Consider the following 16,279-nt stretch of genomic DNA (forward strand, 5'->3'; position numbering starts at 1 on the left):
AAGTTCAGTCCACTATCTAGGTGCCAGAACAGAGAAGAGTCTTGATGCATGCCTTCCTTGTACCCTGAGAGATGGTGGGACCAGTCGAGCGGTGCTAGAGGATCGGAGGGAGCGTGGGGCAGTACTGGGTGTGATAAGTGCTTAAAAGGTAGGAGGCTTTGTAGGCAAGCGTCAGTGTTTTAAATCTGATTCTGTCAGCTACAGGAAGCCAGGGAAGGCAGACCTACCAGGAGCGAGTTGAAGTCGTCCAGTCTCAAAATGACAAGGGCACCTGAGCGAGCACCTGAGTGGCCTGTATGGATAGAAATGGACCAGTCCTTCTGATGTCGGAAAGGAGAAATCGACATGAGCGATGCGAGAGGAGAAGGACAGTGGATCGTCCATGTCTACCTCAAGGTTGTATGCAGTGACCAAAGGTTGTCCAGGGAGATCGCAAGATCCTGACATGCCGATGAATCACGTGGGAAGGACAGCGGTTCAGTTACTTTCCATCTGATGAGCCGAAATCCATGACGAGATGTCTGTCAGGCATGCTGAGATCCGAGCGGAAACATGAGTGTCTGAGGGAGGGAAGGAGAGGATGAGTCGAGCGTCAGACTTTCCAACGCGGGGTTTTGTGTAGCACGGAAGCATGACAGCGATGCACGAGCACAAACTTATCTTTATATCCAAAATGCTCCACTGTATGCAAGGGAAACTGGTGCGAGTTGCTTAAGAGGTTTAGTTTAATTCCGGTTTATTGTCAGTATTTGCCGTATTTGCGTGCTCGCAGAGTAACTTCTGTCATCTCTTATAACGGAAGCGATCTATTAGTAACGAGGGCCGCGTCGCTCCTCACTCGCGATGTAAACCTACGCAAGTAAGAGCTGTAATGTCAAATTAAAACAGTACGATCAGAGCGAACGGAGGTAAAACAATATGCCTGAAGGCTGTGAGTAACAGAAACCATGAGGTGCAGCGAAAGAGGAAATTTATTATCAATTTAGGACTGTAGTTTAATTATCAGTGCTTTTTTGTGCATTTTGTGTATATGTGCAGACACATATAAATATATAAATATATATAACTGGACAAACAGTTAATGTAAAGGTTTAGCATGAAGTTTATATTTGTAACACTCAGTTTGTGGATTTTAACAAAAAAAAAATGGTACTAAGAGCCCCTCCCATCCGATTAATCGATTAACTGGGAGTGAGAGAAAGAGCACAATCGGCCAATTAATCGATTTTTTGAGAATAATCGCTAATTGTAGCCTTAGTGTCAAACACTGCTGAAAGGTTGAGGAGCATGAGGACTGAAAACATCTGGGCTGACCTTGCAGCATGGAGCTTCTCAGTGACAGCCACAAGAGCAGATTCTGTGAAATGTCCCGCTTTGAAGCTGGACGGGTTACGATCTTGGTGGATGTTCTTTGAGAGATAGTTGCGAGAAGTGATACCCGTCGGTCGTTACTGGGTGAGAGAAGGAAACACACACACACACACACACACACACTGGGGCCTGATTTCTTGTCAGTCGGTCAGAGGTGACGCTCAGATGTCTCCATGGGTGATTTAGCAGCTAATAATGCTCTATTGAGTGTTCAATTCTTGAGAGGTGTAAATCCTGAGGGATGCGTGCACTGATGCTCATTCCTAATCAGTCATTATTCTCCTACCAGATCTCATCGACCTGTGATTCAAAGTTCAAAGGAAAAGAGGCGGAGGCGATACGGAAGCCGCGGATTTATGAAGGCAGTAGTGATCAGACGTACAAATATAGACAAATTCAACTTTTAGTGTTTGTACATGTTTAAACGCCGGAATAGAATTAAACGAGGGACTGCATTCGTCTCGTAGGACGACGGGAATAATATCAGATAATCTCGAGCGATATCTTAAAATTCAAAGAGATATATTACTGATTCTAGACGCACAATTATATTCCTGAAATAAAAACACCGATATGTGTTAGGGGGTTATTCATATCTGTGCTCTCTTGCGCTGGTTTAGTAAATATAATATAATAGATCTACAATATAATAATAATAATAATAATAATAATAATAATAATATCTGGACATTGACACGAAGCCAGACTGGATTAACGCACGCTCCTTGCATACTGCTGATATGAAGTTATTTATTTTCTATACTTGCAGAAACAAACAAAAAAAATGAATGGAAAGTTGTTGACAATCAACCTTGACATCAAACTTCGCGAAAACTGCTTATTTTGAATCGGTGTGCAAGAGCGTGATCAAAAAAGGCGTGTTTCCCAAAAGGCTAACCTACGTCACATATAGCTTTTCCCGCATTACACGTGACCTACGACATCAGAACAAACACAACGATAGACCCAACAAACAATATATAATGCTAAATGATAAGTCATAATTGTTCGTTGCCACACCACAAACCCTACATGTCAATTCTGCATATAAAATAGCAAATACAGCTATAACAGAGCCAATTATCCAATCGCATGATTCGTCGAGACAGAGTCACATGACTTCTTTTTTTTTTTTCCCGGTAATTTATTCGGTAAACGTGTTTCCATCGTAGATTACGCACACGTCTTCTTACCGAATAAAACAATATCCGCCTCAATCGAGCGCACGTGTATTTTACGCACGTTTTGGAGATTTCTGTTCGCACCCGGTGTTTCCATCCAGCATTTTATTTATTTTTTTTTTTAGTTCAAGTTCAAGTGGTTTTACTGTCATTTCAACCATACCCAGCTGGCGCAGTACACAGTGAAACAAAACGACGTTCTTCCAGGACCCACGGCGCTACATGACACAACACACTAACCACATGAGACGACACGGAATTAAACAACACCTACGCATTTCTACGCAAAGCGCACGTGCAGACGTGTGCAAACAACACAGTACTACTAAAACAGGACAGTAGGAACAGTGAGAGTGTAGCGCCGAACAGTACACAGTTTTAGTGTGGAAGTGTCTGATATAACAGGTAGTGCAAAAGATAGGTGCCAAGGAGTAAGAATATCATTTAAAAATGCTCTAAATGTGAACATAACATGCTGAGGCCGAGTCTTCAGCAGATTAGCCTATCCCAAATACGGACATCGCAGTTATTGCAGTAGCAGCTAGGGCAAGTGTATAATAGTGACAATAAATGAAACACAAAATTTTTTTATAATACAACAGAGTTAATGAGATTTTAAAAAAAAAATCTTACATAAATACATGCAGATGGAAACATAGCTAATCACACATCCAATGAGACTTTTACACTGAAATATCTCCCATGAGCTGTTTTAGATGAACGGCATACACCGCAGAAGATTCTTGCTAGAAAACATGACCATGCTGTGCAAAAATTGGATTGTTTTTTATTTTAAATGACTCCATGCTGAATGTGTCTGGTGTAACAGGAATGTAACGTTATTAAAATTCAGTAAATCGATCAAGTTAAAATCTCCCGCGACCTCATTCACATCCACAGCAACCCCAAGGTTGAGAGCATATAACATGGACTGAATATCCAAACACAAGATGCCAGTGCCTTTAGTGCAAGGTTAATATTGTGTGTGTGTGTGTGTGTGTGTGTGTGTGTGTGTGTGTTTTCTTTTAGATAGGCCTAAATAATAATCTGCTTTGCATTTTGACAGTAAATATGTTTGCCGTAAACAATGAACAGCTGGATGCACAGTTGTGTGCGTGCGTGTGTGTGTGCCACTGGTTAATATTTTAATAGAGTCTTTTATTATTTTGTTGGTGCGGTTTAGTGTGTTGTCATTAAACATTGCAGATACGTTTTTTTTTTTTTTGTAAGTGTTTGTTAAACCTTTTTATTCAATTCCTTTTCATGTGTATTTACTCCATATTTGTGTTGTTGAAGGACTGAAGAACCGCCTAGAAACTAAAATAGAAATTGAATGTTTCAATTGGAATGTTGTGTGTTTGGATACCAGACTGTGTTTGGAATGAAATTACGCTCATGTGAGATTATATCCATCGGTGTGAGATCCGTCTGGGATTTTGCAGTGTGTGAATACATGGGTTTTGTATACATGGGGGGTTGGGGGGAAAAATTATACAGTGATTTAGATAAAATATCAAAAAATATTTTGGCTAAAAAAATGAAATGTATAGGTTTCCAAAACTACAAATGATTTGACGTGACTTATCACTAAACTGTTTGTGACAGAAATATCATATCAGAGGATTCTCGAAGGCAGAGATTGGCTGTAGTGTTGCGTAAAAAAAAGATAAATTGTTCACTGATTTATACACGTCTGCCAAAATGAATCTTTTATCATTTTTTTTTATATAAAAAAAAATAAATATATATATATATATATATATATATATATATATATATATATATATACATATATATTTGTGAAAACCGTAACCGAAAAGGTGGGAACGAAATCTGAAAAACGTATACATATTTGATCCCTTAAAATTTCGCATAAATTCAGTTGTTCATTTTTTTTTAAACGTAAAAATGTATTAAAATACAATATCTAAACAATAAAGTCGATTATGATATCATTTTAGATACACAGCCACTCGAATGATGATTTAGACATACTGTTAAACTGGAGACTGTAAGCTCCCGTTATCTGTTATCAACGTTAATGGCACCAGTACAGAACTTAAGAAGCAAACTTTAGCTCAAATGAATTAAACTGACTTCATTAAACTGCAAACCTTTTATTCGTTTTGCTTTAACGCTGATGTTGATACAGGCAAGACGAGCCTTGAGAAAGACGGGGAGTAAAATGTCACCGTTTAACCTTTACAATTATATGTCTGACAGTGATAATTGTGTGTGTGTGTGTGTGTTTGTTTTTAGGATGATGAGGTGGTGTTACAGTGTTCTGCCACACTACACAAGGAGCAGCAGAAGCTCTGTCTGGCTGCTGAGGGCTTCGGGAACCGACTCTGCTTCCTGGAGTCCACCTCTAATTCAAAGGTACCTACTTCCCCTCATGTCTCATTCATCTTACCTTGATATTAATCTTACTTTTCCTAATTGTCTTACCATGTCTAATCTTGTCCTTCTCAGTGGTTATTTCTCAGTCTTTATTAACTAGTCTGTAACTAGTTAACTAGCTCACCATCCAGTATGTTATTACACTACCGTATGTTACCTACCACGTTTTTTTTTTTTTTTAAACGTCTAGTCAGTTAGGTTTCCAAGCAACTAAACCACGGGACTGGAAAGCACATTGAAGCCCAGTGGGCTTGCTAATAGTATGATTTATCCACCCCTGCTTCATCTGTCTAATATTTAGCTACATTCATGCTTTAAGCTTTATTGCGTGTAAAAAAAAAAAAACTTTATTGATGTGTTTTTCACATAGAGTTAGATTATATATAGAGAGAACACTTGCGCCGTGGTCTGATATACGTACGGATGGTACGTCATGCCGTCATGGTGTGGCCCAAAGTATGTGGATGCCTAACCATAACCCCTATATGTGGTTCTTCCGCAAAGTGTTGCCACAAAGTTGGAGCCACAATTTCCCTTCACTGGAACTAAGAGGCCCAAACCTTGGTTTTCCACATTTAGAGTGGAAGAACTGGAGTGGCCTGCACAGAGCCCTGACTTCAACCCTGCTGAACTCTATATTAATGGGGTTATGACATGAGAAATGAGATTTTCCTTGATCTTTTGACATATAAGAGGTGATCGTACCATCAAAACGCCCTGCAAGTTTCATAGCTTAACACGCCCTCCTTAGTATAAATAAAAAGAGCATTTATTTATCCAAGCTCCAAAAATGGCTCTAAGATCTGTGACATCACACGGGCAAATACATTGCCCTATGACTGATCTGACATCTTGTGACACCTACTTTTCCATCATCGCATCGTCGGGCCCGCCCACTGAGCGCCATACATAGACCAGAATCTTATAAACCAATAAATAAATTGGATAAACCAATCACAACAGACTAGGACATCTGACCAATCAGAGCAGAGTATGCTCTATGAAAGGAGTAGTTTAGAACGAATCCTTTAGAACGGATCATCCGACGAGTCGTTGGTGACACCGGGGAAAACAGGTAACGCTGCAGTTTAAATTATGAGCACGTTAAAGTGTTTTTTGATCTCGGACGCGTGTAAATCTATCGCATGAGACCTTTAAAACAAAATTAGGCACGTTTCAAAACCATAATAGGTGCGCTTTTTAGGCACAATATACTGTAAAACAATCTTTCTGTATTAATAACGTTGCGCTGAAATGCGTGACACTGAAAAAGATTAAATGAACATGTTTATAATCGAGGAAATGCACACCTTATATTATAAATCCTGATCTACTTTTCCGACAATGCAATATATTGATATCGCATTGGTTCGATTTGTTGTCATTACAAAATAAAATGTTTAAAAAAAACTTTAATATTTTTTTTCGTGTCAATATCAACCTGTAAATACGTGTAAATAATCAACCTGTATCAGGGTATGTCTCGCATCGTGGCTTCAGTGTACCATCCCATGACTAGTATTTATTTAATTTAAAATTAAGATGACACAAGGACCTCCTGGGATAGGCTCCAGGTTCCCCGCGACCCTGAAGGATAAGCAGTACAGAAAACGGATGGACGGATGTCACAAGGACTGACTGAACGAGTGTTTAAAGCGATCCCCGGGCCATGCTTCAATAACGTCATGATTATTTCAGCTCCGTGAAGAAACTGACGACCGACCGAACTGACCGAGTTAATCGGAAGCGTCTCTCTGTTTCCAGAACGTTCCTCCAGACCTGTCGATATGCACTTTCGTGCTGGAGCAGTCGCTATCCGTGCGTGCTCTACAGGAGATGCTGGCCAACACAGAGGAGAAGGCCGAGGGGGTAAGTGACGACCGACGTGCTAACCGTCCCTGGCTTTGCTGGGTAATGTTATACCTTCTCTCCTAGACATATTTATCACCCAGGATGCGCTGTTTAGACAAAAGTCATATTTTGTTTTGTTTTAATCCACATTCCCTTATAACAAAGTGTTTATTAAACACGTATTTAAATGAGTAAGGAATAGATGTGTATTAGAGTTTTTAAGCGAATAGCATCGGTGTTGGAAAAATTACTGTAGATTACTAAGATTGAAAAAAAATGATTTATTAAGCTCTATACGTGGTACAGTTCATAAAATATAAATGACAAAATATCGAAAAAAGGTAACCACAGTAACAAGAAGCTTTTCGAAGTAGTAAAATTTTAGTCCAAATTGGATTTGCGTTGCTTTTTTTTTGCAGAAAAATCCTCGAATTGGCAAAATCGCGAACGAAATTGTTTCGCACGCTCTTTCAGGGTGATGTTTGTTGGTAAACGAGACCTTTTAGCTGTACTCATGTTCGATGCGCGGGAATCGAAGAGGGCCTCGGAGGGGCTTTGAATGCCAAATCGGGCCAAATCTGCGGAAAATCCGCAGTCGTTTTGAAAAATGTTAATTTCCTGCAAATATTGTGAAGTCTGGTTGATTTTTGCAGTCATCCCAGAGGGTCCGAAATGTCAGGATTTAGTTCAGTGATAATGCTCTTTCAAACATTATTTCCTAATAACTGCCTCGCTGTGAACTGCTTGAAGATTGTAGCTTTCTGTCCTAAAAGGACAAAGTGAATGATGTTAAATACGATGCGTGAGATAAACGGCACAGAGTGGAATTCCTGATTTTGTAATTACGGTAAAGCAGCGATCCCACACAAAAAAGCACGGATCCTGGGGTGGCGTCTTTTCTTCTTCTGCTCTTCAGTCACCGCGATGTCTCCTGGCACACCAGGAGAGTGACCTGATTTCGCTTCACCCAGAAAGCAAAACGTGCTGGTGTTTCATTTTGACCTGATGTGAATTCACTAATATTTCGATCAGGTGTGCAAATACACACCCGGGTCTTTCACACGGGCTCGGCTGTAATCGTTTATTTTTATTTCTCGGTTTATTTTCTGTAGTGCAGGATGAACAAGAAAAGACAATGCACGGAAAGCATAATGGAAAAGAAATGAAAGGTTAAAAATACAGGAAGAAAGGCAGAAAACAAACAAATAAAAAAATAAAGAAAGGCATATTGTGAAAGCAGATAGAAAGAAAGAGTAGAAAGTGAGGGAGGGAGGAGGGGCTACAGGGTGAACCTGTGACGTCACCATGTAACAGCTGGAATTCACACCGAAGAAATGTCTGAAAAAGTTGGGACAGTATGGAAAATGCAGAAAAACTAAGAAAAAGAGTGAATTGAAAATTCAGTTCATTCCCTGTACTATATTCAGGACACATTATTAGACGTTTTATTTTGTGAATTTAATTCGTCTTTGAAAATATACACTCATTCTGCAACACACGCCAAAAAAAGTTGGGACAGTCGACTGTTTACCGCTGTGTAACATCAGCTTTTTTTTTTATAACACTTAATAACACGGAATTTCCCCCCATTCATCCATTATGCATTTCTTCACCTGCACAACTGTCCAAGGCCTTCGTCGCCTTATTTTGCGCTTCATAATGTGCCACACATTCTCGATGGGAAACAGGTCAGGACTGCTGGCAGGCCATGTTCGCACCCGCACTCTCTGCTTACGCAACCATGCGCTTGTAATCCGGGCAGAATGTGGTTTGGCGTTGTCCTGCTCTGGATGGCAGCATGTGTTGCTCCAAAAATGTGTACATATCTTTCTGCATTAATGTTGCTCTCACAGATATGTGAGTTACCCACACCATGGTCACTGATACACCCCCATACCATGACAGATGCTGGTTTTTGGACCTGACGCTGATAACAGCTGGGATGGTCCTTTTCCTCTTTGGCCCGGAGAACACGACGGTTGTTTCGTCCAAAAAATATTTGAAATGTCGACTCGTTGAACCACAAAACACGATTCCACTGCGCTACTGTCCATCTCAGATGATACCGAGCCCAGAGAAGTGGGCGGAGCTTTTGGACAGTGTTGATGTATGGCTTCTGCTTTGCATCGTAAAGCCTTAACTTGGATATGTGGATGCAGCGGCGAATGGTGTTGAGTGACAAAGGTTTACCAAAGTATTCCCGTGCCCATGTCAGGATCTCCATTACAGACTCACGCATTCAGAAGTGGTTTTCAGTCTTGCCCTTTACGCAGCGAGATTTGACCGGATTCCTTGAATCTTTTCATTATATTGTGCACTGTAGAAGGTGAAACGCTAAAAATCCTACCGATTTATCTTTGGGGAATGTTGTTATCAAAGTGTTGGATTTTTCACTGACGCATCTGTTGGCAGATCGGCGAGCCTCGACCCATCCTTGCTCTTGAAGGACTCAGCCTTTTTTGGAGGCTCCATATATACTATGATTAGACGATCGCCTCACCTGTTTCACATCACCTTCTTATTTCAATTTGTCATATCGCTATTAGTTCTAAATTGCCCCTGTCCCAACTTTTTTGGAACGTGTTGCGTGCATCAATTTCCAAATAAATGTCTGTCTTCAAAAAACTATGCAGTTGATTAGGTAAAACTTCAAATACTTTGTCTTTCTATCGTTTTTTTGTTGTTGTTTGTTTAAATACAAGTCAAAGTACATTTACAAATCACTCCACTTTGTTTTTATCAGCATTTTCCCTACTGTCCCAACTTTTTCGGAATTGGGTTGTATATTAGAAGTTTTTGTTTGTTTGTTTGTTTTTAATTAGCAGTCCGTTCACCTGTTATTTCATTTTAGACGTAGACAGACAGAGAGGTGGTTATCAGTGGGCTTCAAGTGGCAGTAATGAGGTGTATCCCAGTCGAATGATTTCCTGCTGTAGAGTGTGTGTGAGTTAGAAGTGTACACTATACTCTGTTCCCCCACACTGCTGCTAGTGCTGGTAGTTCAGTCTCACCGACACACACACACACACACACACACACACACACACACACACACACACACACACTCCGCTTTGCTCTGTGTATTCTAATAACTCAAGTAGTTGTTGATTTGATATTTGCAACCTACCAGTGAAGAGAGGAGGGGGATCTCCTCTCCTGTCAACTCCTCTCCTCTCCCCATCCCCTCCTCCCTTCTCCCCATCCTCTCCTCCCTTCTCCTCTCATCTCCTCTCCTCTCCCCATCCTCTCCTCCCTTCTCCCCATCCTCTCCTCCCTTCTCCTCTCATCTCCTCTCATCTCCCCATCCTCTCCTCCCTTCTCCTCTCATCTCCTCTCATCTCCCCATCCCCTCCTCCCTTCTCCTCTCATCTCCTCTCCTCTCCCCATCCCCTCCTCCCTTCTCCTCTCATCTCCTCTCCTCTCCCCATCCCCTCCTCCCTTCTCCCCATCCCCTCCTCCCTTCTCCTCTCATCTCCTCTCATCTCCCCATCCCCTCCTCCCTTCTCCCCATCCTCTCCTCCCTTCTCCTCTCATCTCCTCTCATCTCCCCATCCCCTCCTCCCTTCTCCCCATCCTCTCCTCCCTTCTCCTCTCATCTCCTCTCCTCTCCCCATCCCCTCCTCCCTTCTCCTCTCCTCTCCTCTCCCCATCCCCTCCTCTCCCCATCCCCTCCTCCCTTCTCCTCTCCTCTCCTCTCCCCATCCCCTCCTCTCCCCATCCCCTCCTCCCTTCTCCTCTCCTCTCATCTCCCCATCCCCTCCTCCCTTCTCCTCTCATCTCCTCTCCTCTCCCCATCCCCTCCTCCCTTCTCCTCTCCTCTCCTCTCCCCATCCCCTCCTCTCCCCATCCCCTCCTCCCTTCTCCTCTCCTCTCATCTCCCCATCCCCTCCTCCCTTCTCCTCTCCTCTCCTCTCCCCATCCCCTCCTCCCTTCTCCTCTCCTCTCCTCTCCCCATCCCCTCCTCTCCCCATCCCCTCCTCCCTTCTCCTCTCATCTCATCTCCCCATCCCCTCCTCCCTTCTCCTCTCCTCTCATCTCCCCATCCCCTCCTCCCTTCTCCTCTCCACTCCTCTCCCCATCCCCTCCTCCCTTTTCCTCTCCTCTCCCCATCCCCTCTCCTCTCCTCACCCCCTCCTCCTCTTTCCTCTCACCTCCTTTCCTCCCCACTCACCTCCCCTCTCCTCTCCTTTCCCCATGCTGTCCTCTCCTCCCCTCTCCTTTCCTCATCCTCTGCTCTCTGCTCCTCTCCCCATCCTCTCATTTCCCCTCCTCTCCTTTCCCAATGCTCTTCTCCCCTCTCCCCTCCTCTCCTATTCTCATCCGCTCCTCTCCGCATCCTCTCCTCTCCGCTCCTCATCCCATCCTCTCCTCTCCCCATCCTCTCATTTCCTCTCCTCTCCTTTCCTTTCCCCATGCTCCCCTCTCATCTCCGCCCCTCTCCCCTCCTTTCTTCTGCACTCGAGCTGGGTGAATGATGTGAATTAGAGGAAACAGAGATACCACAGCGAGCGTAATTTCACAGAGTCCAAGAGAATTGTGAGGACTGCGCCAAAACACCCACCCACACAGACTTACACTCACACAAACCTCACTCTTACTGTCTCTCTCGCTCTCTTCATGCAGTAGTAAGTACCTCATGCACTCCTTTCCTGTTCCACAATCTCCTCAATTCGGCCGAATTAAAAGGCATCAAAAATTCAACAAAGGTGGAGCGTAAAGAACTTTTAAACTATTAAAATAACCTATATAGAATAGTAAATTGTTCAGAATGTACTCTAATGCCCAAGAAACCATGGGCTGGGGTTTAAGAATCTCTACATCTATACCCTCATAATAATGCACTCACCATGAATATGCATTAATATGCAAATTTGAAACGCTTCATGTCCTCCTAATGTGTAGGAGGTTTAGTGATGTATTTAATGGTAGCCGTCCAAAACTATGTGTTCCTCCTTGTGGTTAAATATTTGCAGTTACCGTGCTGTCGACCACTACTGATAATCATACCAGAGAGTGAGAGGTTCAAGACATTTTTTTTAAATCACAAAATGAACTTGAATGTAATGCTCCACATATTGATATATATATATATATATATATATAAAAAAAAAAGTCACCTACATCACCACAAGTTGTTTGGAAGGGTTTCAAGAAAAAAGCCTCTACTCTCATACAAAAACATCTCAAGCGTCTTCAGTCTGCCAGACACTACTGGAACTTCAAATGGGATCGGGGTCTATGGCCAGATGAAGCCAAAATAGAGCTTTTTTTAATAAACACCAGAGGTGGTTTCGGCGCACAGAGAGGAAGCCATATGGAAAAGTACCTCATGGCCACATTAAATATGGTGGCGGCTCTTTAATGTTTTGGGACTGTTTTTTCTGCCAGATGACCTGGACATTTTGTTAGGATACATGGCATCACGGACTATCAAATATCAACAGATATCAAATGAAAACCTGACTGCCTCTGCCAGAAAGGATACCAATATTAGTGGAGGGCACTGTATCGTAATCTCTTTTCAGGATTATTATTATTAAGTATACGGTCATGTATCACTCTGATATCTACAAGTAAGCTAATAAAATAGTTAAATAAATAAATATAATAATAATAATATATATTTTTTTAAATTCTCATGACCAGAGTGTAAATATAATATAAAATTGAACATATAAAAATAAATACCTCGTTAATATATAATAACATTATACTTATTCCATGTCTCCTACAAATAATATGCTTCCTTGAGTATAAAGACAGGCACACGAACGGTCAGTGAACAGCATTCTTTAATTACGTGCATCCAAAAATAAAATCTATATATAGATATAATAGTTGGCAAGCTATGAAAGTGAAAATAAAATACGATGAATAAGGCTGTTCAAAATAGATTAAACCTGGATCATTCCAGGAGCTTTATCCATATCACAGTGTCTGCTATCATATCTGTTAAAATAACTGTTACTCTTCGGCTCCGTTAAGACTCCATTAACGTACCTGAGGTGGTCTGATCGGTCCTGTGAGGACGTGCTGATAGACAAACGTTCCAATTGGCTGCAACCTGTAGGTATTATAGCCATTATTTTGGGAATGTCTACATTGCGCAACCTCAGACAAAATATCGCATTTCTGTAACCCCCCCCCCCGCCCCCTCCCCAGGTTTGTAGAATGAAATAAGTTTCTGTGTGTTTGGTTAGCATTATCTTTGAAGAGTTTGGCAAGGAAATAAACTGTGTGACCTTAAAACTCCATCTTTAAGCTGCCTCATTGGCTTAATGCGTACACAGTTAAAAGCCTGTTTGCCACATGGCACTGGTTTCTTCCCCTTCTGGATGACTGAAAATCAAGCATTTCTGTTTAATCACTGAGCAGTGTGTGAAAATAAATGCAGAAAATTTGCAGTGTGTGAAAATAAATGTTTTCAGTTTATTAAGGTGTAAAACAGTGCAGGAAAAAATCAGAGCGCTCGTATATCATAATGACACCTGTCTCACCACTCAGAGGAAACGATAATGGCGTTAATAAAAATGAAATAAAAAGAAAATCTGCATATAATTAATTCAGCAATTACCTTCCTCAAAAGCAGCTCTTCATGGGAGACGGTGGGAATACACGTATTCAGAGCTGTCTGGAGCTGATAAAGTGGAAACTCTCGGCTTAAAAGGTGAAGCGGAGTCATTTATGAAACGATGACTTGGTAATGAGATCTCACTGCCAGTCACCGTGAGCAATTACCTACCTGGAATCAGCAAATATTTTCATTCATTAGTCGCTACTGCAGTGTTTCTGGAGCTGACACATGAGGGATCAATAATGAGTGAGTGAGTGAGATAGAGAGAAGAGGAGAGGCTAGCTCCAAGCTGCAGAACACACTTCTGTTTGTATTTACGTGTACAGCGTTTAGCAGACGCACTTATCTAGAACGACTTACATAAGTGCTTCATGGTAAGCTGAGACATGTCGAGGCTCAAAGCTAGGTAGGAGGTTTTTTTATTTTTATTTTTATTTTGTAGCCAAGTATTTAGATCTGATGCGGGCAGATACTGGAAACATGTGGAGGGAACATCAAATTGAGCAGCTGCATTCTGGATCAGTGACATGCTCCTGTCAAGAGCGAGCTGCGGTAGTCAGATCTTGATATGGCAAGTTACTGACAAAGCACCTGTTTGCCCTCTGGCCAGATGTAAAGAAGAGAAAGTTTGTTGTGCAGAAGGTTGTGTGCACTGGCAGGAGTTCTCCAATGTGATCTTGTAATGGGGAGGTATCTCCAGGTACTGTATATACATTATTTCTGTCTTGCTGGGATTTAGTTTCCGGATGGATGAGTTGAGTGTCATCAGTACACCAGTGGTATGAAAACCTGTATGAGGATATTACCTCACTGAGAAAGCTTTTTGCTTTCCTCAGAGCCTCACACAAAATGCAGTGAATTTCACCAAAGCTCATTGGAACTACAGTTAGATTTATTATTATTATTATTATTATTATTATTATCCATCCATCCATCCATCTTCTACCGCTTATCCTTTTCAGGGTCACGGGGAAGCTGGAGCCTATCCCAGGGAGCGTGGGGAACGAGGCGGGGTACACCCTGGACAGGGTGCCAATCCATCGCAGGGCACAATCACATACGCACTCACACACACATTCATACACTACGGACACTTTAGACACGCCAATCAGCCTACCATGCATGTCTTTGGACTGGGGGAGGAAACCGGAGTACCCGGAGGAAACCCCCGCAGCACGGGGAGAACATGCAAACTCCGCACACACATGGCCCCGGCGGGACTCGAACCCCGGATGTGTGAGGCGAACCACTAAGCCACCGTGCCCCCCTACTATTATTATTATTATTATTATTATTATTATTATTATTTTATTTTCCCAGATTGTCTCCATAATTTAGTCAGCCAATTCCCATCTTCCAGTTAGGTCTCCCCCACCACATGGCATCAACCAACCAGGGAGTTCGAAGGCTTCCTCCAAGTCACACGAGGCCAGCCGACCACATCTATTCAAACTGCTGCTCATGCAATGTTACTGGGTGGCATAACGCACTCGGAGAATAGAGTTATCTGCTCATTTCCTCATATCTGAGCTCATAGACACCCATGATTGGCTAGTGTCACTGTGACTGACAGAGAAGAGAGAGTATGCCACTCCTCCCTCCCTGAGGGCACAGCCAATTTGTCTCTCGTGGATGTCAGGATTCAAACTCGCCATCTCCATAAAACTAATATCACGTGTTTTGGCTGTGCACACCATCCGCATGTTTGCCGTGTACTCACGGTACGGATCATTTGGAGACGTTTTTCCATTGGTGGTCCTGTGGCCATTGAACATTGACCCCATTACGAATTCTGTTAAGTATACGGATACCCTGTCTGTTTACATTTAAAATATCACTTATTGTATTTAAAATTCTGGACGGCACTGTGTCCCACTGGTCATGTCCACGGCTTCTAACTTTCCTCCAACGTTCCATCAATTTCAGGCTTTGGGAGGCGGAGCTTAGGGATCAAAATAACAAGAATGCAGTCCATTATGAGATGATGCCTATGCCTTACTACATCCTTCATAGTGAGACCTTGAAAGAAATTTGAAAGAAATCTGTTTGGCCAACATGGCTGCCAACTTTATGTTACAACATAGCCACACAGTGAAGTGTTCTTCATGTGTATAGAGTCGCACTCTTTCTTAAACCAAATCACTGTGGTCACTGTGACCACCACAAACCTAGATAGAGATGTTTTAGGTACATCAAGAAGCGAGCACTTCACCCCAAACATCCTGGCTGATTGATTACAGTTGGGGTACACGCAGAATGGTCGTACATTTAATATTTCGCCAAGTGTGTGCGCCGAAACTCCATCACCGTCAACCATTACAGAACGCTATGATGATATATTATTATATAGATCACTGTTATATGTGAAGGGTTTTTTTGGTGACACATCTTTAGGTAAACGAGCCACGCTGAGTTGTCAGTACAGTAATAACTTTGCCTGCTTTGGGTTTTTCACTGTTCATATGCTTCATTTTCACTGCAGCACATTTGAATCCAAAAGCAACTAGTATGCCTGAGAATCTGTTGCAAACTCTAACCATCTCTCATGCTTGGAAAGTAGATGTTTTATCTCTTATTTTAAGAACCTCCCCGATTCTGTGTTGCTTTGATGAATATATATCATGACTTCATCAAAGTGTTTTTCATTACGGTGGTGGGCAGAGTTATTTCTCATCTGTGTATTGATTTTTATTTATTTATTTATTTATTCATTTATTTACTTCAAGTGACCCTGTCATTTGTGTTGTTGCCAAGCGACGGCTATGGCATCTGGGTATCTTATTCCAGCAAGGTTGGGATCAGCATTTTTTAGATTAATAGAGAAACTTTTAAAGTAGCTGCTAGTGAGACAAAGAAACTCATCCCTGTATGTCGGTTCGTAGCCGAAAACGATCAGTGTTGA

The 16,279-nt window shown here is 42.0% G+C and overlaps 1 protein-coding gene across 7 annotated transcripts in view; it reads left to right on the plus strand.

Annotated features, from left to right (window-relative positions):
* Nucleotides 1-16,279, plus strand: part of ryr2a (ryanodine receptor 2a (cardiac)) — a 215,474-nt gene that overhangs the window by 59,109 nt on the left and 140,086 nt on the right. For all 7 annotated transcript variants that reach the window (XM_053684904.1, XM_053684908.1, XM_053684905.1 and 4 more), the window contains exons 2-3: nucleotides 4,812-4,931; nucleotides 6,717-6,821. In XM_053684904.1, the coding sequence (XP_053540879.1) occupies nucleotides 4,812-4,931; nucleotides 6,717-6,821 (225 nt within the window). The remainder of the gene's footprint in view (nucleotides 1-4,811; nucleotides 4,932-6,716; nucleotides 6,822-16,279) is intronic.

This window comes from Ictalurus punctatus, chromosome 13, assembly GCF_001660625.3.
Source record: "Ictalurus punctatus breed USDA103 chromosome 13, Coco_2.0, whole genome shotgun sequence".
Classification (NCBI taxonomy): Eukaryota; Metazoa; Chordata; class Actinopteri; order Siluriformes; family Ictaluridae; genus Ictalurus; species Ictalurus punctatus.